Source organism: Tiliqua scincoides, chromosome 12, assembly GCF_035046505.1.
Source record: "Tiliqua scincoides isolate rTilSci1 chromosome 12, rTilSci1.hap2, whole genome shotgun sequence".
NCBI classification, from domain to species: Eukaryota; Metazoa; Chordata; class Lepidosauria; order Squamata; family Scincidae; genus Tiliqua; species Tiliqua scincoides.
In genome coordinates this window covers 13126351-13150174 of record NC_089832.1, presented here as the reverse complement: position 1 = coordinate 13150174, position 23824 = coordinate 13126351, and the positions used below count along the sequence as shown (strand labels likewise).

The 23824-nt window shown below is 46.1% G+C and overlaps 1 protein-coding gene across 7 annotated transcripts in view; it reads left to right on the top strand.

Annotated features, from left to right (window-relative positions):
- The window catches only part of DACH2 (dachshund family transcription factor 2), a 340677-nt gene that overhangs the window by 192229 nt on the left and 124624 nt on the right, over positions 1-23824 (top strand). For all 7 annotated transcript variants that reach the window (XM_066639978.1, XM_066639976.1, XM_066639974.1 and 4 more), the window contains one exon: positions 20457-20588. In XM_066639978.1, the coding sequence (XP_066496075.1) occupies positions 20457-20588 (132 nt within the window). The remainder of the gene's footprint in view (positions 1-20456; positions 20589-23824) is intronic.

The following is a 23824-nucleotide window of genomic DNA, read 5'->3' as shown; positions in this document are numbered from 1 at the left end:
TGGGATTCCGGAATGGAACCATTGTGGATACGGGGGACTTACCTGTATGTCCTAATCCTGGCAGAATGGCAGCAACTGTTTGCTGAAAGAAACTCATTTAGTGCATGCAGAGGGGCCAATGACAAACTGCTGGGGGTATGCTGCAATCCTTGTGTACTTATCTGAGAGTAATACCCTTATCTGGAACTTTCATCTAAGCAGACACGCCTAGGGTTGTGGACATTCCATTTCCTCTTGAAGAAGGAGGCGGAAATTAAAGGGCCCAATGCTATCCAAATTTCCAGCACTGGTGCATCTGTGCCAATAGGGTGCGCATGGCATTCTGTGTGGAGGGGCAGTCATGGAGGCCTGCGCAAAGTAAGGGATTGTTTGTTCCCTCACCTCAGGGCTGCATTGCTGCTGCATCGGTGCTGGAAAGTTGCCTAGGATTGGGCCCTAAAATTATCCACAAACTTAATGGACATTTGTATGCAGAATTGTCTTGATTCAGTCTTTTTTCAAACCAGCGGGGCAAGCAGAAGCAATTATACCCACACAAAGTTTATGTGAATGGGCAAAGGGGGGGGGAGAATGTGCCTAGATAAAAGTAATGAAATTAAGTTGTCCGTATCTGTTCTTGGAGAAGCTCCCAACTTCCCTGTTAATAAAAGTTTCATGACACGAGCACCCTTAAAGGTTCCTGAAAACAGCTTCATATAACAAAAGATGTGTAGCCTGAGACCAATTTTATTTCCCCTCCTCGCAGATGCATGTTCAATTAAATAATGGACATCCCTACTTAAAAAAAAATAAAAATAAAATCATTGATTAAAAGGAACTGCTAATTGTTTTCAAATGGACAGTTTGGAGACATTCCTCATAACCCAAACAATGGCTTTGATTGAAATATAATTTGGCAAGCAATTAAGCGCAATCTGACGTCAAATGGTGTGTGTGTGTGTTTTTTTTTAACGTTTAGGAGAATAAATAGTGAAGCAGAATTAACAGCATCTCTCTGTTTTCAATAGAAGTCCCACATGATGCGATCGTGTTGGGGAATGTTATATTTCATGAGAGCTAGTGTGGCCTTGCGGTGAAAAGATTTGCAGCCCGATCCTATGTGTTTACTCAGAAGTAAGCTCCACTGTTGTCAGTGGGGCTTACTGTCAATGTGACTGCAAAGCCAAAAGCAGCTACCACTGCATCTTGTGGCCACACAGCCACCACCACCGGAATACTCCTTGGGGGAAGGGGACTTTTGTTCTCCTAGCCCACAGGGGCTTATGGCACAATCTTCTCAAGGGCCTGTGGTGAAAGAACATGCATTCTGCTGGCACGAGCTGCTGCAAAAGCGCTGTAAAGGGCACAATGCCCAGGTTGCTGGTGGGAAAGCAAGAGTGTTCCTGCTGCCACCAGTAGAGTGACAGAGGACCACCAGAGGTCCAGAGTGACAGAGGTTCACCAGTATAGTGACAGAGGTCCACCGGAGGTCCAGAGTGACAGAGGTCCACCAGTAGAGTGACAGAGGTCCACCGGAGGTCCAGAGTGACAGAGGTCCACCAGTAGAGTGACAGAGGTCCACCGGAGGTACAGAGTGACAGAGGTTCACCAGTAGAGTGACAGAGGTCCACCGGAGGTCCAGAGTGACAGAAGTCCACCAGAGGTCCAGAGTGACAGAGGTCCACCAGTAGAGTGACAGAGGTCCACCAGAGGTCCAGAGTGACAGAGGTCCACCAGTAGAGTGACAGAAGTCCACCAGAGGTCCAGAGTGACAGAGGTTCACCAGTAGAGTGACAGAGGTCCACTGGAGGTCCACCTCCTTCATTAGGCTGCAGGAGCTTACCCCAGGATATGGGGACAAATGTCCCCTTATTTCAAGGAGACCTCCAGCAGGAGGCCTGCACATCACCGCTATGATGGACCTCCTCCCGTGCAGTGGACGTGGAGATGTACCGTCACCTTGCCCCTGCTGGTTTTTGGCTATAACGTTTGATAGAATAGCGATCTTGTGTTGTGGTTTATTTCATTGTATTCTGCTTGACATTGCACATTGATGGATATATAACATGATGGCATTATTCAAAAATACCAAGATTTGAACAATTTTGTTAAGTAGTGATGTCACCCCCTGGGCATGTCGCTTGGTGCACCCCCCGCACCCCCTATCGATGCCAGTGACCAGTCCAGGAGTGGGACAGGGCAGAGAGGGGGCTGAATGTGATAGAAAGATCAGATAACTAATTGTCTCAAGCCCTGAGGCTGTTCGAAAATCAGGTAGCTGCTAGTTGCCCTGCAAGGAGCAGAGCTCCTGCAGTTTGCAAGGTAGCTGTGAATTACCCTGCAAAGAGCTGAGCTCCTGCAGTTTGCAAGGTAGCTGTGAATTACCTTGCAAAGAGCTGAGCTCCTGCAGTTTGCAAGGTAGCTGCAAATTACCCTGCAAGGAGCTGAGCTCCTGCAGTTTGCAAGGTAGCTGCGAATTACCCTACAAAGAGCTGAGCTCCTGCAGTTTGCACGGTAGCTGCGAATTACCCTGCAAGGAGCTGAGCTCCTACAGTTTGCAAGGTAGCTGCGAATTACCCTGCAAAGAGCTGAGCTCCTGCAGTTTGCAAGCATGTGTAAATATGGAGAGATAAATGCTTCTTAGAATTATATTATTTTCTTTCTTTATTAGTTTTGGAATCCTTCTGAGAGCACAGAAGAGTTTACAGGGGACTTCTGAGCAACCTCATGTTCATACATCCTCCAAACTGACTATGAAACCAGTTTCTTAGTGCAGGTAGAATGATTTTATAAAAAAAAAATTTAATTGCCCTTTCGTGTCAAGATAGCTTATTCCTTGCAATTTACATGCACAGGTGCAAAGCAGATGTGCAGGGAAGCTTTCAAAGTGTGTTTACCCAGTAAAGGATTTCTCTCTCTTCTCTCCAGTCCTGTATTCAAATCACGAATCTTTTAAAATAGTGAATGAAATAGTGAAATCAGATTTGCTGTCTCTCCAGTCATCTCTAAAGTTCTCATTTGATAAGTTGTATAGTTCTTAAATGGACTCCCTCACTAGATTAACAGGGTCCTTGCTATCTTGTTGATGGAGGGCACGTTTTTTACCCCTTAAACTCTTGATCCTTTTCTCCTCTTCAAAAAGTTCCCAAAGCAGCCAGCTAGATTAGACTGAGAGACACCAGGTGACCCAAGGTGTACTCTCAGTGAGCTTCATGGCTGGTTTGATCCACTTGAATTCACGACCTCCTAGTCAAGTCCTGTGCTCTAACCATCACACCACAATCTGGTCCATTGTGTAGATTTTGTGTTTTCTGATCTGTCTGTCCAACTGTCTATCTCAGAAATAAAAAACCGACCACCTCAGGTAGCGTTGGATCTGGTCAAGCAGTGAAAATTGTTAACTTGCAGATCTGCCTGTCTCTACGATCACATCTTTTCTTATTAAACTCAACAGCATTACTAATGCCACGCATTGAAGACCTGTAATATGAGTTTAATATTGTTATTAGATGTTAATGTCTTAGGGTAGATTAAACGAGATTCATTTGCTTTTCGCCGTAATGAATACTAATGTACCAGGGGACAAGCCAACATCTTTGCCTTCTGTTCTCGTTGGCCAAAGAGGAAAAGATGTGAACGGAAGACAACAACAATCGGTCATCTGCGTATTAAATGCAATTGGAAGTTATGACTTCAGCCAGCTGATATCCAGGCTCACAGACCTCCCTTCTCATCTCTCTGCTCTGAGTAAATAAAATCAGAACAGACAGTGAGTTGTCCCATTTCCAGGATTCTGGGTGGGAACTCCGCATAATGGATTTGTTGTTTTCTGCTTTGGTTTATTTTTTTAAAAAAATCTCATTATTGTTGTGGCTTCTATTGGTTGCATTGGGAGTTTTTGTTCTAGGAAAGGGGAAAAAAACAACAAAGCTGCTCATTTCCTTGAGACCCATTTTTCTGCTGACTTTGTTTATACCCCCTATACCACCTACCAAATACACCTAGTAGAAGCATAAGTATACTTAGTATACTACCTTCCTAGTATACTACCTAGTATACTCGTGCAAGGAAAGCACCCTACAGGTAGACCACAGCTGCGATGCAAGGACATCTGCAATAGGGATCTGAAGGCCTTAGGAGTGGACCTCAGCAAGTGGGAAACCCTGGCCTCTGAGCGGCCCGCTTGGAGGCAGGCTGTGCAGCATGGCCTTTCCCAGTTTGAAGAGACACTTTGCCAACAGTCTGAGGCTAAGAGGCAAAGAAGGAAGGCCCATAGCCAGGGAGACAGACCAGGGACAGACTGCACTTGCTCCCAGTGTGGAAGGGATTGCCACTCCCGAATCGGCCTTTTCAGCCACACTAGACGCTGTTCCAGAACCATCTTTCAGAGCGCGATACCATAGTCTTTCGAGACTGAAGGTTGCCAACAACATAGTATACTACCTAGTAGTATAGTAGTATACTTGTAGTATACCTAGTATACCTAGTAGTATAGTGTACTACTAGTATACTAGTATTCATAGTATACTACCTACTATAAATATAAGTACCCTAGTACACCTGGTACACCTAATAATAGTACACCTAGTACACTTAGTATAAGCAATTATAATTTATAGTTTGATAAGTCTTAGCCCTCCTTACCTTGCAATAAGAACAGATGGGGGAAAAGTATCTCATGGCTGTGGATGGTGGGACAACAGAAAATTTTGTTTGCCATTTCCTGAATGTGATTCTTCCTTGGTTCTCCCCCTTTCCTTTCGATCCAAAAGTGTATTTTATTTGTTTTTAAACTTGATGATGATGTTTTTGATTGTGGCTGGTGTGGGCTCATTGCTTATTTTTATCCCACCCTTCTTCCAAAGAGCTCCAGATGGAGTGCATCATCCTTTCTGCCATAGCCTACAACCACCTTGTGAAGTTTGCTAGGATATACAAAATCAAGACATACAGAATTATGCAGGGGGTGGATAAAGGGATAGAGGGATGTTCTTTTCCCTCTCTCACAACCCCAGAACCAGGGGACATCCACTAAAATTGAGTGTCAGGAGACTTAGAACAGACAAAGGAAATATTTCTTTAGCCAGTGTGTAATTGATCTGTGGAACTCCTTACCACAGGATGTAAAATATTTCTTTAGCCGGTGTGTAATTCATCTGTGGAACTCCTTGCCACGAGATGTGGTGATGGTGTCTGACCTAGATGCCTTTAAAAGGAAATATTTCTTTAGCCAGGGTGTAATTGATCTGTGGGACTCCTTGTCACAGGATGTGGTGATGGTGTCTGACCTAGATGCCTTTAAAAGGAAATATTTCTTTAGCCAGTGTGTAATTGATCTGTGGGACTCCTTGCCACAGGATGTGGTGATGGTGTCTGGCCTAGATGCCTTTGAAAGGAAATATTTCTTTAGCCAGTGTGTAATTGATCTGTGGGACTCCTTGACACAGGATGTGGTGGTGGTGTCTGGCCTAGATGCCTTTGAAAGGAAATATTTCTTTAGCCAGTGTGTAATTGATCTGTGGGACTGCTTGTCACAGGATGTGGTGGTGGTGTCTGGTCTAGATGCCTTTAAAAGGGGATTGGACAGATTTCTGGAAGAAAAATCCATCACAGGTTCCAGTCGTGATGGGTATGTGTAACTTCCTTCTGATCTGAGATTTGACTGCTCCAAACTCGATCACTTTGCAGATCTGAGTTTCTGCACATCACTCTAGCCCAGGGGTCTCCAAACCAGATGCAGCCCGCAGCAAGCCTCTTTCCGGCCCGCGGCCAACCTCTTGTCCCCTGAAAGCCTCTGGCCCACTCAACTGAGCATAACCAGAATCATGCTCTGATTTTGTCTGGAGGGTGTTCTGAGGGCCAGAGAAGTTGAATGAATGAGCCTATTTTTTCAGTTATTCACTCATCTGAGTTCCATCTCTTATTCATTTATTTAAATTTTATATTTAAATTTTTTTCCGGCCCTCCACACCGCACCAGATATTTGATGCGGCCCTCTGGCCAAAAAGAGACCCCTGCTCTAGCCACTACCCTACACTGGTATAGACAAGGGGCAGGCAGGATTGGATCAGCACCTTTAGCAAACTTGTAATGAAGGTACCCTTCCAACTGGCCACCTGTAAATTGTAGAGTGGTGCTCGACATTAACATTTCACATATGCACTGATGGGTTCTGGGCTGTCTGTAAAGGATCAAGAGAAAGATCTTGGGGTGCTGGTGGACACCTCAAAGAAAGTGTTGACGCAGTATGTGGTGGCTGTAAAGAAGGTCAGTTCCATGCTTCTGATCATTAAAAAAGGGAGAGCCAGCATAATGCAATTGTACAGATCCGAAGTATGGTGTCCAGGTTTGGGCACCACATCTGGTTGCCAGTTCCTGCTTCCTGTTAACGTTCCAGTTAGTCTCTTCTGTGACTGTACTGTTTGGCTTCTGTACTGTGACTTCTGTTTGGCTGTACTTGTCGTAAGAGGCGACTTAACAGCCACTGGGTAGATGGGACTCGTCAGCCTGGGAAGGCAGCTCATCTGAGAGAAGGAAACCTCTGATCCCAAACCTCCACTGCCTTGTGGCTACATCCAGTTATGGAAAAGGCTTCAGGAGTCAACCTCGAGGCAAAATCCGGAGCCGGAGTCCCTGAGGCAGTTCATGGCTGAACACAGTCACGTTCTGGCAACTCCTGTGACGCCGCTGGAACCAAGCGTATTGGCTTCTGCCTTTCCATTGGACCATTTCAGCGACGTGGAGAGGGGGGATTTGCTGCATGGGTAACAGCCTATCCTCCATACCTACTTTACCCAGGCTTCGCGCACTGGAGAGGACACTCTGTTCCAGAACCACCAATCAGAGCGTGACACCATAGTCTTCCGAGACTGAAGGATGCCAACAACAAGTCTCTTCTGTGTAGTGTGCAGGCTGTCCGCACATCATGTCCTTCAGTGAAGCAAGAATGTTCCCTAGTTTAAGCAAGAAGCACCCGTGCTTCAAGTGCTACTACACAAAAACAAAGGTACTGTAATGGGTCCGGGGGGGGGGCGCATGAGTACCCCAGATCTGCGGATAACTGAATCTGCAGATACTGGATCAGTGGATATGGAGGGGGTGCCTGTATATGGCAACCAGGAGGAGCTGGTTACTGGGGGCGCAATCCTAGGTGTGCCCTGGGCTAGCGCAAGTTCCTTGAGCTGGCCCGGGAAGGTCGCAAACATTTGCGCCTCCCTCCGAGTAAGCCACGCTGGCACACAGAGGTGTGCTGGCCCCCAGAGGCCATATCTAGCCTCCACGGTGTCAGCAGAGAGTTTGCTACCCCCCCACATGGATCTCATTACCCACAGAATTCGGAATCCGCGGTGTGAACTGGAACGAATCCCCTGTGGATACAGGGTCCACTGTTGTTGAGAAATTGGAGGAGAAGGGTTCAGATCAGTCCTAAAAGGAGAGGAACTTGCAGATGCTCTCCAGACGTTCTCCTGAGACTCACTGTTTATATAAGAACATAAGAACAGCCCCACTGGATCAGGCCATAGGCCCATCTAGTCCAGCTTCCTGTATCTCACAGCGGCCCATCAAATGCCCCAGGGAGCACACCAGATAACAAGAGACCTCATCCTGGTGCCCTCCCTTGCATCTGGCATTCTGACATAACCCATTTCTAAAATCAGGAGGTTGCACATACACATCATGGCTTGTACCCTGTAATGGATTTTTCCTCCAGAAACTTGTCCAATCCCCTTTTAAAGGCATCCAGGCCAGATGCCGTCACCACATCCTGTGGCAAGGTGTTCCACAGACCAGCCACACGCTGAGTAAAGAAATATTTTCTCTTGTCTGTTCTAACTCTCCCAACACTCAATTTTAGCGGATGTCCCCTGGTTCTGGTGTTATGTGAGAGTGTAAAGAGCATCTCCCAATGCATGCAATTTACACAGAGAGTGTAAAGAGCATCTCCCTATCCACTCTGTCCATCCCCTGCATAATTTTGTATGTCTCAATCATTGTATGTCTCAATATATTGGGCTCCCTGTTTAAAACAAGACCTCTTTAGCGCAGTTGAGTTCTGCTACATTGGTCTCGTTCTGCGTCTGCCTGGAAAAGTTTCCTAGAAGGGGAAACCAGCGAGCACAAAAGCCCTCACCTCTGTGTGATTGCTTCGGTATCTGGTTGTTACTGTTTATTTAGGCAAAGGTGTTCATCTTGATGCCTCGGTGCCAGATGGTCTTCTCCCTTGATACCCCACATAAAATATAATATATAAGCCTATGTATCAATAATTCAGTCTCCATGGCATAAATCAGTCACGTGTTCTGTTCCAGCAGATGGGGAATGCCCTTCGATTTTCATACTAATAACCTAATTCATAAAACATTATTTTGCTGATTTCCATATTGTTTTCACTTGCATTCAAAGGGAAGTTTTCCAAGTGCACTCCTTTTTCTTTTTCTTACATAATTACCTGCTGTGCCTGTGCAGACATTAAAGGTGGAGAAGTGAAATGAGATGCCTACATTTACTGCAGTTGCCCCCCCATAACAGACATGGCTGGAAACCCAGGACTGGCCAAAGATCCACTGAGAGATCATGAGATCTCACATGCACCGGCCCACAGCTCCCATTCCTCTCTCCTTTTTCAAAACCAACAAGTGTTTTTTTTTCTTTTCTTTTTATTGATTTACCGTATTTTTCGCTCCATAAGACGCACTTCCCCCCCCCCCAAAGTGGGGGGAAAAGTGTGTGCGTCTTATGGAGCGAATACTGCAAAAAAGAGTGCACATTGGGGACCTTAATGAAGGGGCGTCTTCATGCCAGTTTATGATCCCATTCACCCTAATAAAGGGAGGGATCTTCATGCCAGTTTATGATCCCATTCAGCCTAAGAAGGGGGGGATGGTTCAAATGTTATTCTGTTATAGTTTATTAAATATTTTATTACACTATTTGGTTCAGAATATTTTTTTTCCTGTTTTCCTCCTCTAAAAAATAGGTGCGTCTTATGGTCAGGTGCGTCTTATGGAGCGAAAAATACGGTAGCTAGCACATAATCTGTGGAACTCCTTGCCACAAGATGTGGTGATGGCACCTGGCCTAGATGCCTTGAAATAGGGGGCTGGACAGATTGATGGAGGAAAAGTTCACGAAAAGTAACAAGTCACAATACGTGCAACCTCCAAGTTCCAGAGGTAGCCTATCTCTAAATGCTTAGTGCAGCATGCTCCAAACTGCAGCCCACGGGGCTGGATCCAGCGCCCTTGCTAACTCCTCCCCTCTATGAATGGAGCTTCCCGTTTCGCAGGAGAGACTGCCATTGTCGCTGCCAATCTCTCCCCATGTTCCCTCCGCCCAGCCACTTCCATATTATGCTCTCCCAGCCGGCTCTGCACCAGGATTTCCTGGTAGACACTGCTGGGTTAACAGATACAAAGGGGGACAGAGTGCCTCTACCTTTCATCATTGTATAGAAGAGGAAATTTGGGCAGGTGCAACTTTCTGAACCCTTCCATGTTGAGCTGCACCTGCCCAAATTTCCTCTTCTAGTATGTTGGCAACCTTCAGTCTCAAAAGACTCTGGTATCGCGTTCTGAATGGTGGTTCTGGAACAGCGTCTAGTGTGGCTGAAAAGGCCAATTCGGGAGTGACAATCCCTTCCACACTGGGAGCAAGTGCAGTCTGTCCCTGGTCTGTCTCCCTGGCTATGGGCCTTCCTTCTTTGCCTCAGTCTGTTGGCCAAGTGTCTCTTCAAACTGGGAAAGGCCATGCTGCACAGCCTGCCTCCAAGCGGGCCGCTCAGAGGCCAGGGTTTCCCACCTGTTGAGGTCCACTCCTAAGGCCTTCAGATCCCTCTTGCAGATGTCCTTGTATCGCAGCTGTGGTCTACCTGTAGGGCGCTTTCCTTGCACGAGTTCTCCATAGAGGAGATCCTTTGGGATCCGGCCATCATCCATTCTCACGACATGACCGAGCCAACGCAGGCATCTCTGTTTCAGCAGTGCATACATGCTAGGGATTCCAGCACGATCCAGGACTGTGTTGTTTGAGCTGCACCTGCTCAAACTTCCTCTTCTATACAATGGTGAAAGGTAGAGGCACGCTCTCCTCCTTTGTATCTGGCAACCCTACCTATATGTGAGTGACACAGCTGTGTTCACTTAGTGGTGCCATTTTAAAAATTGTTTTAAGCTTTCAACTTGACGTATGTATGGAGGTCTGTGCTGGGATAATGCAAGTCAGTGCATTAGACAATAAGTATGAATGGGAGAGGGTGGGCTGGCTGAAGAGGTGTAATGAGTTGACTCTAGGGCACGCACTGGGGGGGGGAAGAACACTCTCATTGGACAGTGATTCAGGAGAGAGAATGTAATTCCATAGTAGATTACATGTCTGGGCTGGCCCTTCCATGAGGCCCTCTGGAGCAGTTGCAGCAGATTGGGAGGGGGCCTTCCTACTTACCTCCACTGCTTCTCCTCCTCCGTCCACTCCTTGGATAGAAAAAGGAAGGGGGAAGAAGAAATGTGGGGTGGGGGTGAGTGCTGAGCTAGTTCATTGGAGAGCAGGAGGTGCGTACACTGGCACATCGTTTAGTAGGGAGGGCTGCCTTTGTCATACTGACTCTTGGGTCTTGGGTAGGTCCTGACACCTATTTTGCATGCAGGTTCAATCCGTAGTAAGTACCCACTTGCTTCCAGCTTTCTGGCAGCTCTCCCCATATCAAATTTCTGCCTCCAGTTTTTATGTCATCCCCTCCTGACACCAAAACACCCCCCAACAGTGGGATAGCTGGAAGGAGTTCTACACCACACCAATGCATACCTTCTAGGGTCATCGCCTTACCTGCACCCCTCCGAATGTGACCAGAGCTGCACACATAGCCTCCTTGGGCCTCAGAAGGCCTTCTAAAGACCTTAAAACATCTAGTTTTCCCCAGTAACATTTTAAGGTCTTCCAGAGACCTCAGAATTCCTTCCAGACAGGACTGCAGCAGTGCTCTGGTTACGTTTGAAGGGGGCACGGGATTGCAAGTGAGGGGGTGCGGGACTGCTGGGACCAGATCGCCACAGTGATCGCCACACATTGTCATCCCTGGAAGTGTGCCTCCCGGGGTCCTGTGATCCCTGTGATCCACCCTCAGCTACGCAACTGTCCCCCAAACCCGGTGAAGCACTGAATCCAGAAAAACAAACAAACCCCTTCCCATTCATTGTATTCCACTAACTTGCTTAATCAGTGAAGCACTTCAACTTTAACAGTCCTAAGTAGCATCACCATGTAGCCAAAGCCTTTTTCTATTTTTTTTTTCTGAAACATGCCCAATGGTACATATTAAAGTTTTACAAAAGCTATTAAAACACACACACAGAGTCAAATAAAAAGGCAGTTCATTTCGGCCATGATATCACTCTAGAACTGAAGCATTATAGAAAAGCTAAACAATGCCAAATGGATTTGGCTGAGATCAAAAGCCAAATCTATTTCTCCGCTTTCATCTTCAGTGTTCCATTTCCGAGGAGTCTGACCTTAGTCAAACATCTATTAAAGTTAGCTTTTTGATCTCCCCCCTACACCCTTTTTTTTTCTTCAGAAAAAGAGGGGGGGGATGTCAATCTTGAAAAATTTTCCTCCAAAGACAATCACGCTATTGTGTGCTTAATGCTCCTCCAGCATCTAAGTAAATAGAATTCTCCGGAATACGCGATAGAACACTGGTTAAATGGGACAATCATTTTTGTGTCTGAGACAAGAATCAAAAGAAAGCATTCTTCAGAGGCTGTTAACTGGAACAAGAAATTCCCCCTTAGGTCACTGGAAACCTGTTAGCTGGTCAATCTACTGCCTGTTTTGGTCTTTTGATTAAAAAAAGAAAAAGCTTTGTAATTTGATAGAAGGTAGCTGCTTGCTTGTAGTTTGGGTTCCTCTTCGTCAGTCAAAGCTGACTGTGCTTAAATCAGAAAAAAAGGTTCATTTCCTTCTCAATTATGAAGCCTATAGTTGAATTTCAATACCTATAGGGAGATAGCAGCTACGAACACTTCATTCTTCCCCTGTAAAAATGAGATTGAGGGTGTCTTTTGGGGTCACCTCTACAATTTGTTTTATTCCTGGTTACACAGGCCTACAAAATTGAGGGTCAGAAAAGTTTTTCCCAAACTTTATGGTGATTTGATATGAATTTGGGGTGCCAGTTCCAAAAATGACATCTGTTTTGCCCTATCGCGTCTAGTTTTGGAGATATAGTATAGCCTCATTAGTGAATGGTTCTAGCAGCTTCCCCATGAGGAAGCTGTGGTGTAGGCTTCCTCATGAGGAAGCTGCTTGAACCATTCACTAAAGAGGCTATGCCGTGTCTCCAAAACTAGACGCGATAGGGCAAAACGGATGCCATTTTTGGAATCCGCACCCCAAATATACCCATTGGTGTAACGTTTAAGGAAGCCAAATGTGTGTTGGCCAAATGTGTGTTATCATTAACATTGATGCTGTCCATACCTGCTGTGTGCAATGTCTGGTGGCACCCCTAGAGATCATCACCATCAGAGATCAGCCGGGTTGGGAGCCCACCTGTCTAGGATGGTTCCTGAAGCTTCAGACCCACTGTCCAGTGGTGTACGAAGAGGGTGGCCAGGTGCCAGGCTTCATGGGGGTGTCCAAGAGGCCACCCTAAGATGGCGGCGGTGGCAGAGGTGACCCTGACTACAGTCATGATTTGGCTTGTGCTGGCTTCAGCCGCCTGCAAGAGAAGCATGTTTATTGGTATGATTATATATATATGAAGTTACTCAGTTATACATGAATATACAAATATAAATAGACAAATTTACAAAGTTAGAACAATTGGACCTTGTCATCCGTGGATTTTACATCTGCGGATTTGACTCAACGTGGAAACCCCTACTCATGTTGAGGCCTGATCTGTACTGTCCAAACACGACCAGAGCTAAATATAAGAAAACCCCACTTTGCAAGGTTCCCCTTTCCCCAGGGAGCAGAGATGGCTCCACGGGTAAGATTCAGCACCTTGAAATGAACCTGGAGCCAAGTAGGTCACCCAAACAGATGTCATTGGCCCTGAGTTCTGATTGGGAGGTTCTGACGTTGCAAACTACTGATTACTACTTCAGAAGGTGAGAGCTGGTCTGCCGTTGTGCTGGAGAACCTCACACAACGTCACCGTTGTAGAGACAGTGACCATGAATTATTCACTACAACTAGAAATCTAAATGCAGTCTATAAAAATGCAAGTAAATAAGAGACCAATTTACCTGCATTTGGCAGGTGAGAAATCCTGGTCACAATTGTTTGGTTTTGTTTATCGTCAGAGCTCAGATGCAGCTTTGGATATGTCTGTTAAGGAACACACAACTGATCTGGGTATTTATGGAGCCAATTCAAGCTTTTGTAAATCAAATGTGAACCTTCCAGAATGCATTATACTGCTTTATATTTATTTATGGCTTGCATTTTAAAGCCTGTGCTTAGCCGTTGTGGGCATTTGCTTCAGCATGGGAAAGGCAGGATATAAATCTCCAGAGATAGGAACTTGAGTTTGAGTCGCAAAAGGTCAGCATTTTTGGCTGACTTGTGGAGACTCGAGTCACCTGCGCCAATGACTTGGGCATTGACTCGAATCTGAGGCCACTTGACTCAGCACTGATTTCCCACACGTGCGCACTGGAGTCTGTCTGTATCTGGGTGTGGTTGCTTGCTTGTTTTGTGGCGTGAAAGACCTTGTGGAACCATCATTCAGACTGGGAAAGCAGCAAGGAAGTTCCAGCCAGGAGGCAAGGAAGGGTTAATGTTTTGCTTTTGTATCGGGCAGGAGGGTGGGAGTGGACTCTCTTGCCCATATCTAAAGGAACCCATGGTCATTGGGCAAAGGATGAGTGGTCTGGTGTATTTCTTTGGGTGAGGTAGGGCAGAAGAGGATCCCAAGGGGGTTCTTGCCTTAAGATTGGCTAGAGAAGCCCAGGGAGGGAGAGGAGGCAGGGAAGTGGGGAGAGGCGGTTCATAGCAATCACACTTTCTAACACATGGCTTTGTTGTTACTTGGGAAGAGAAAGCCTCATTGAATGATTGATGCAAATGGGACTAGTTCTGAGTAGAGCTGCAAAGGGTTGGGTTGGGTTGTCCTGGTAAGCCTTGCAGCTGCTGAACGTGATCCTTCTCTTCCCTGCCACTTCTGCCCCCTCTCTCTCACAGTCTGTCCTACCCCCTCCTGCCTTGCTTACAGATGGGATGGGCACATCAGGGGAGTGTATAAAGAGAACTCCGACACACACACAGCAGCAGCCCCGTTTTTTTCCACAGTGGCTTTTTAAAAGGGAACGACTCCAGACTCGAGTCTTTTCGAGTCGTGAAAACGCTCTGGGTGACTCAAAAAGCGCCCCCATTAGGACTCGTTCTCAAGTTGAGTTGTGGGGGAGGGGATCTGAATCAAGCCATGCCTGCCTTGCCCATCCCTGTGTTGTACCCTGCCCAGAAGGGCAGCGCCATTTGGTAGACAGGGGTGGGCCTGTCCAGGGCCGCTGAGACCAAATAAGCAAGATACTGAGAGGTGGAAGGCTATCAAGGCTGTTTATTGTTTCAGCAAGACGTGTCTGTGGCCTCTGGGAGACTTAGCTCAACTCCAGAAGGCCCTCTTCAGAGGAGTGGGACGCTTTTTATACAATTCTCGGCTCTTTGTTTGAAATCTAGACTTTCTATTTGCTGAAAATCCGCATCATAGATGGGGCAAACTCTTAATAGGCTAAAGATAACATTAGAGACACCTCATAGGTGAGCTTCAAGTTACAGCTCTCCAAAAAAGGTGAAATTAAACAATTAAACATATTGAATCACAAAGTTTCCAGTATTGACCCTTATTCACATCCATCAATTCAAGTAAGAGTATTTTGACGTGTCCTCTTACTAGCCTCATTTAAAGAGGGTACAAACACAGGTGTGAAGACCTCATCTTTGGCAGAACTTCAGACCTGTTTCTTGGCGTGCCCATCTCGTTAGTGCACCCTGATACGGTCCTTTTATCTTTTACACTTGTTGCTTAACATAGCCTCTGGTTCCTTTTATTAAAAGGGGTTTTCAGAAGCTTTACTAAACTAAAACTTCTATAGCTTAATTCTATATAACTATTGTGACCAGTTACCTTGAGTACATTGGTATTAAGGGATATGTCCTTTGCCCTAAAAAGCATGAAAGATATTGGCAGGTGTAGTGGTGTATGTCCTTGCTAAGAAGTGACCTCATTCCTCTTCAGTGGTCGCCTAGCACCTGCTACAGTGTAATCTCTCTGAACTAAGGCTTCAGCCAGCTTCTTTGCTCTCTCAAGTTTTCCAAGTAACTTTTAGTCCCCTATGGCCTGCCTCTTATTTCAGTTGCAATTCAAACAGAGTCTCCAAAAGCAGAAGTTTCCTGATACTTTCCACTCTGTCCCTTTCATCTTCTTGCTCTCTCATTACTTTCAAAAGGGGAATAGCCTTGTCTCGCTTTGACTTGTTCAAGGATGCTTGCTTATCTAATTAAATGGGTGCTGTCTTCTAAAGTTCATCTCTTGCAGGTGTCTGTGGTTAGCTAGCTAGACGCTTTGTTAGTTTACCAAGAAACATTGCCAACTGATAGCAGAGCAGTTAATGAGCAGGGCAATTAATTCTTTTAAACTTTTCCCTAAGTTCATACTTTTTCTGTCTTTTTCTTGCCTTCTCCCCCCCCCCTTTTTGGTTCTTTGTTACACTGTATTGATGGTTGCTATAGGTTTGGCTTGGGGGGGTCTGAGACAGGTAAGCAGGCATCACCTGTAAACCTCTTGAATGAATGAATGAATGAATGAATATTGTGATTGACCAATCAGAGCAAAAATTTGGAAGAAAGTCCCCCCCCCTCCTGTAAATAATGTGCAAAAAGAGATATGCCAACCAGATCAGATGGCTAGTGGGGTAAAGTATTAATCCCCCCCCCATGGTGTCTCTGCATTTTGCTTCTGCCCCACTGTGTGCAATTTAAAACCACCTACACAAACACCTACGCCAGGCCAATGCACTCATTACACCTTAACACAGCCATGTTCAACCACTGTGCCGTGGCGCACTGGTGTCCCCCAATGGTCCCCAGGTGTGCCATGGGAATTTGGGGGAGGGTCATTTGTCAGTAGGACCATTGGGGGATGTGAGCTGCCACTGACAGCACAGTGTGCCTTGTTAATTGTCAGAAAGCTGATGGTGTGCCTTGACCATTTTAGTGCCTTGCCAGTGTGCCGCGAGATGAAAAAGGCTGAAAATCACTGCCTTGACATGTAGTTTGGCCCTTTGTCTCTCTGAAATCTAATGTTAAAACACTCTGCTCACTTTCTGGCTGGTCAGCCCCCTTTCCTCCCTCTCTCCACTGCCCCCTTGCTTCCCCTCCCCCATCTTTTAACATTCATCTTGGTGATCTTGAGCACCAAGGGGTCAGGCGGTCAACTATACAGAATAAGATAAACGCTGCTGGAGTGAAGCTCACTAAAAGTATTAAGTATTCCAATCCTGACAAATCATCCCCTGTAGCCTGGACTCTAAAAAGAACAGAAGATGTCATGAAATCAATCAACCGTCATAAGCAGGCCTCCGAGAAGAATGGAAGGAAAAATGCAATCTCACCCGTCCTCTTCCTTTTACACTCCCATGTTGTAATTCCTTTTCAGTCCTAAATGCTTCAGAATGGGAGATTGACAAACCAAGTTTATCTGCGCCTCCGGCTTCCCCCGTAGCTAATAATCCCTTTCTTTTACAGATTTAACTTTTTACATCAAGGTGTTGTGTGCTGTAGCTCAGTGGAAGGGCATCTGCCTTGCATGGAGAGAGGACCCTGGGTTCAATCCTTGGTGGCAGAGGAAAATTCCAGCCTGAAATGCTGGAGGGCTGGTGGACTGATCTAGACGGCCTGGCATGGCTAGATAGACTCTGCCAGACTTGCTATGACATCCCTTCCTATGCCCCTTCTTCTCCTGGAAGATGGGTCCCTATTCTAATAACTTACAAAAAATCTTCTAGGCCAGTGATTCTCAAACTATGGGTCTGTGGCCCACCAATGGGTCATGACCCAATTTTTGGTGGTTTGCGAAACAGACAGGCACATTCGGCTATGCCCATCAAGGGTTAAACAACCTCCTCCTTGTTGGGAGCACTGCAACCCAAGCACCATTAAAGTCACAGAGCCTTGAGCAGCTGGAAAAGTGACACTTTTTTTTTCAGGTGGGTCCCAGTTTGAGAACCACTGTCTAGGCTCTTGACCAACGCTGGAGAAACACTCTAGGCCAGTGATTTTCAACCGGTGTGCCATGAAAGGTTCATGGGTGTGCCACGGGGGTGCTGCAAATGGCTGAAAATCTCTTCCAGGGTTCTGTGGCTGATTCTAGGGCAAATACCCGTAGTGACAAATTGTCCCTCTGCAGACAGTTGCCCTAGAGACAGAGCCACAGAACCCGGAAGAGCCTCCCCGAAGTGGCTTCACAAGAGATGAAGACCACAGAGAAGATCGTAGAGGTCAGTGTAGTAGTAGTTGGCAACCTTCAGTCTCTACAGACTCTGGTATTGCGCTCTGAATGGTGGTTCTGGAACAACGTCTACTGTGGCTGTAAAGGCCGATTCGGGAGTGACAATCCCTTCCACACTGGGAGCAAGTGCAGTCTGTCCCTGGTCTGTCTCCCTGGCTGTGGGCCTTCCTTCTTTGCCTCTTTGCCTCAGACTGTTGGCCAAGTGTCTCTTCAAAGGCCATGCTGCACAGCCTGCCTCCTAGCGGGCCGCTCAGAGGCCAGGGTTTCCCACCTGTTGAGGTCCACTCCTAAGGCCTTCAGATCCCCCTTGCAGATGTCCTTGTATCGCCTCCTTGTAGAGGTCAGTGTACCTCTATGAGAACAAAAATGTTTCATCACTGCTCTAGGTTTTCCGTTTTCCATCTGTATCTCACCATCTGGGTTCTGCCACCTCACCTGCCACCTTTGGTTCTTCACCTGAGGCCTTTGCTCCACTTCTATCTACATGCCAGTAGTAGAATTCAACCAGAGCACGTTGTGAACCTGTGGTCTGCTCCTAATGTGGGGCAATGCGTTCCCTACAGGCCTCCAAGAGGAGAGGGTGTGTCTGAGGGTATTAGAAGAAAGCATTAACCTTCTTTCGGAAACAATAGTACTGGGCCAGCACAAGCGACTTGCGTTGGCCCAAGCGATGCTCAGGATTGAGCTTTAGACCTCGCAGTCACAATCTTCCAAAAGAGAGAGGACATTTTAGAACTGACTTTCCTCCTCTGCTTTGTATAGCACCACACATTCCACCAGATGTTTCATTGTTGCTTTTTTATGAGAACGTCACAGTTGATCCACTGCAGGTTAAAATGCAAAGCGAACATGATGTGCCCAGTACAACTGACATATCCAGACTTGAAATAATAACATCTCAACTGTGGATAGGTGGGTGGTTTGGGGTATGTGTGTGTTTTTGTGTGTCTGTGTGTTTCTTGCTTGTCCCCTCCCCCCCCCATTTGAATATTGTTTGTTGCAAACGGTGGTCTGTTAAGTTAATTAAATGTTTTGTTTTGCCGTGAGAGCTGCTACAACTGCACTGTAGCTTGCCGTTCAGTTTTAATTAATTGAACCACCTCCAGGTTTGAGTACTCATTGTTCCTTTTTAGTTAATTTGTTCATTTGCCGTTTTGACAGGAAAGCTTTCTGACTGATGTGGAAGGGTGGGTACCATCTAATCCAGTGGTTCCCAAACTGTGAGTGGCGACCAACTTTTTGGTGGGTCACCAAACGGTGTTGGAAAGATCAGATTACTAATTACCTCAAGCCTAGAGAACATAAGAACTTAAGAACAGCCCCACTGGATCAGGCCATAGGCCCATCTAGTCCAGCTTCCTGTATCTCACAGCGGCCCACCAAATGCCCCAGGGAGCACACCAGATAACAAGAGACCTGATCCTGGTGCCCTCCCCTGCATCTGGCATTCTGACATAACCCATTTCTAAAATCAGGAGGTTGCGCATACACATCATGGCTTGTACCCCGTAATGGATTTTTCCTCCAGAAACTTGTCCAATCCCCTTTTAAAGGCATCCAGGCTAGACGCCATCACCACATCCTGTGGCAAGGAGTTCCACAGACCAACCACACGCTGAGTAAAGAAATATTTTCTCTTGTCTGTTCTAACTCTCCCAACACTCAATTTTAGCAGATGTCCCCTGGTTCTGGTGTTATGTGAGAGTGTAAAGAGCATCTCCCTATCCACTCTGTCCATCCCCTGCATAATTTTGTGTGTCTCAATCATGTCCCCCCTCAGGCGTCTCTTTTCTAGGCTGAAGAGACCCAAACGCTGTTGCCTTTCCTCATAAGGAAGGTGCCCCAGCCCAGCAACAGCTGTGAGTGCAACAGAGGCTGTTCAAAAATCAGATACCATATTACCCTGCAAAGAGCTCAGCTCCTGCAGTTTGCAAACATGTGTCAATACAGGGAGAGCAATGTTTGCGGGTCTTTTTTTCTGGTTATTAGTACTACTTATAAATATTTTTATAAGTACTCCCCTCCCCTCCATTTTTGCTGCTGTTGATGCCAAGGGTGTTTGAACGAATTTATGATATTTTGGGGGGGGGGGGGCGCTGAATCAAAAAATGGCATCGGTTTTGCACCACTGGCTCTAGTTTGGAGATACAGCATAGCCACCCCTGCACATGCCCAATCTTGTCTGATCTTGGAAACTAAGCAGGGTCAGGCCTGGTTAGTCCTTGGATGGGAGACTACCTGGGAATATCGGGTGCTATAGGCTTATACCATAGTCTTTTGAGACTGAAGGTTGCCAACCACCACCACCTTATAGGCTGATTCAGGCAGCTTCCTCATGAGGAAGCCGACACCATGGAAGGTTCACAAGGCAGCTTCTTGAATCATCCCATAAGGTGGCACAGAAATGGCACAGAAGTTAATTGTTAAAGATCCTCTTAACTCCACACCATGCTTTCAATCAGGGGCGTCAACCTCATTTCATACAGAGGGCCAAACTTAGCATTCATGGTGCTTGCTGAGGGCCAGAAGTGACACCATTAAGCAGAAAGTGACATCATGAAGCAGATGATGGCCAGAAGTAAGCACTTTGTTCTCACATCGAAACTCCTTCATGGCAAATAGCAGAAGAGACCATGTCCGACTCTTGCTCATATTTTCAAGATATGAAACAGCCCAATTAGTATCATGCTGGGAGCACCCAATTATAATGTGGGGGGCGGGTAAATTGCTTCCAGGGGCCACATTCAACCTGCAGGCCTTATTTTTGACACCCCTGCTTTAAACCCTGACCCTACACACCTGCTACACACTAGTCATGATAGGACCTGGATGACACCATTGGATTGGTAGCACCAGCTAGTGGGATGTCAAGAAGATATCAAGTGGGATGTCAGGGCATCACAGAGCATTTGGAGCAAAGCATTTGGCTGTCCTGTTTATTTATTTGTCTGCCTTTTCTTGCGGCTAGGTCTCACGGCAGCTGCCATGGCTGAAGCCATGAAATTACAGAAGATGAAGCTGATGGCCATGAATAGCCTCCATGGAAGCGGGAGCCAGAACGGGACCGAATCGGAGAACGATGAGCTGAATTCCAACGCAGGTAAATACGGGATTTCCTAGCTCGGGTGGGGACGCACTTGGCTGTCTTGCTCCTAGGAAGAAGAATGTCTCCATTGTCACACTGTTGCTATTTTGGGTTGTGTACAGCTGAGAATAGCCATTTTACGAGAGAGCCACATATTGAAAAGTTGCATGTATTGCAGAGCTGGTCCGTGGCAACTGGGTTTCTTTACCTTTTGTCCTTGTGCAGCGTGACTCATACTGCATTCCAGAAACTAGAATGTTTTGGAAGCCATCCATAAGGGACAGGAAAGGTCCCTGCACAATGGAGGAATGTCTTCTGGTTTGTTTCTGGTTTCCTTCATTTTTGGCAATGGGAAAAACCTTTGTTATGCGAGCAGGTTGTTTTTTTTTTTTTTTAGAGAGAGATAAATCTTGATCATACCTTTGGATTTTGGCAAATGGCAGTCTTAAGGCTCAGCCGGGGGGGGGGGGGAATGGTGAGGTGTGTGGCTGTGTTGGCATAATAATAAGAATGAAAGAATGGGTGGGGGACCGATAGCACCTTTCAAGCATGGAGGGGGTGCTTTGCCAGCAGGACCCCCAATAATCCTTACGACGTCTTTCTTGGGTTGGCCGGTGTTGTCGTCCTCTTATTGATTGACTGATTGATTTTTAAAGTGTGCACCCTGCCATTCTCCCACCAGGGAACTCCAGGCAGCTTACAAAACTCACTCGAAACCATCAAGGTGATTGTGAAACAAACACAAACACACACAAATGCATGAGTGATCAGGAGAATTCAAGAAAGTCATCTTGAAAAAAACCCAGGTCTCCCATCTTGGATGGAATCCTGGTAAGGAGAGGGACAGGTGCACCTTAGATGACAGGGCCATCCCAAGACTTCTTTACACAAGAGATGGCATGCCAACTGCTGCCCCCCCTTATCCAATGATGTGCCAGTCTCTGCTTCTCCCACTTTCCCACTTCTCCCACTCTGAGTGTCCTAGCTCAGCACTTTCCTCCAAATTTTGTTGTCTTTTCTGTCCCTTCTTCCTTTTCTAATGCAGCAAGTGGAAGGAGAAAGAGCAACACTGGGGGCAAGTAGGTGGACAGCGAACCACACACCAGTCTGCTGCCTGAGGCATCCTTCTCAGTCGGCCTCATGAAAGGGCCGGCCATGGGATGACATAATAATAATAATAATAATAATAATAATAATAATAATAATAATACAGGTATTTCTATACCGCCTTTCTTGGTCCTCGGATTTCTCCTTAGACTTTATTCAAGGCGGTTTACATAGGCAGGCAATTTAAATCCCCGTAGGTATTTTTACAATTTTGAAAGAAGGTTTCTATCTTTCAAGAAACCACAACATTCAGATGTTTCTTTCTTGATCTGGCCGCACATTCTGGCCTCCATCCTCCCGCGTTCAGAGCAGACGGAATAACTTGTCTCAGCTTGTCAGCTGCTTCAAGGTCGCACGGTGCCGGTGGCCTCGAACTGGCGACCTTCGGATTTTATCTTTAGGCAAATGGAGGCTCAACCCTCTAGACCAGACCTGCTGCCTAATAATCTGGGGAATAATCTGGGGAAATTGCTGATTTTGGAAAACAAGAGGTGTACTTATAAAGCAGTCTCCTAGCCTATCTTCATATGGGCCACTTAATTCAGCACTCAGATTGGCAGAGGCTCCCCAGCATTTGGTTTTGCTCTTTCCACCCCCAACCCTACCTGGAAAGACCCGGGATTGAACCTGCGACTTTCCGCAGGTCGTTTGGCTGTTCTCACTTCCGTACCTTCTTCTTTGGTGCTGCCTGCAACATCCTGTTAGTTGATTGAAATGATGGAACGTTTCGGGTGCACATTGCACCGCGTGCCACTAAATGCTTGGGTTTTATTTTTTTTTTTTGCCCGTCTAAACGACTGCTAAAAATAAATGGAATGGTGGCGTAAAACCAAAATAAAAGGAGATTGGATTGGGAAAGTGACTTCCTTGGAACGCATGCAGGCGACCAAGGCAGGAGCCCCCACTAGTGAGGCAAACATATTATTTTAAGGAGACAGACCTACAGTTTCTTTGATTCGAGGTTGTGTTTAATGGCTTCTGTAATGGCTGCAACATGACTCTGCATCTCGATTTCGGCATGAATAACAACCTGTTCGTGTTTCATTTCACTCCAAATGAGAAACTCTGTCTTTTTATTGTTTTAGGAAATTAGGCTGTGTGCGACGGCTCCTGAAACTTTATAATTAATCACTAAAGGTTATAACTGTTGCGAGTTTGTGGGAAATAAGACGCCTGAATGGTTATAACTGTAGCTGTCAAATCAGGAAATATCGGTTTACTATGGTGGTGGTTGTTATTCTTTGAGGTTGTTTTAGTACACACACACACACACAGAGTAGCAAAAAGTTTAAACTTGCTGGTTACTTGGGAAAAAAATACAAGGAGAGAATTGTTTTTTCTTGTTCTTACTACACTGCTACCTAATAATTTTAGAAAGAGAGAGAAAGAGAGAGATTACTTTACCTAGTAAGTAATTAGTCTGTGGAACTCCTTGCCACAGGATGCGGTGATGGCATCTGGCCTAGATGCCTTTAAAAAGGGATTGGACAGACTGATGGAGGAAAAGTCCGTCACAGGTTATAAGCCGTGATGGATATGTGCAAACTCCTGCTTTTAGAAGCAGGCTACCTGAGAATGCAAGATGCAAAGGAGTGGTAATAGGATATGCATCTCTTTGTTGTCTTGTGTTGGTCTCGGAGGCCTCTGGTGGGCCACTGTGAGATCCAGGAAGCTGGACTAGATGGGCCTTTGGCCTGCAGGGCTCTTCTTATGTTCTTATAAAAGAGAGAGAGAGAGAGAGAGAGAGAGAGAGAGAGAGAGAGAGAGAGAGTGGATCTGTCTTGAAATCTTTTCCACTCCTGATGACTCACTGGAGTGAGAAAGATGTTGACAGTCTGTTTGAAAGTGGCTTGTCATTTCTCAAGCATTGTTGTCATTCATTTCTTCTTCTGCTCTGTGTTTCCAAAAAGTTAATTCAAACTGGAAGTCCTGCTGAAGTTTCTTTGAGAAGGTTGTTCAGTATGTCGCGGCCTTCCACACAGATCTCAGTTTTCTAGGCTCTGTTCGTGCACTTGGAACATTGCCCATTTATGGAGGGGCCTGGAGCATAAAAGACACTTAGAAAGTGAACCTTCCTGGAGTTTTGTTGGTAGCTGTGATGTTGCACCAGGCAAGAACCCAATGGGGGATTGGAATGCCTATGA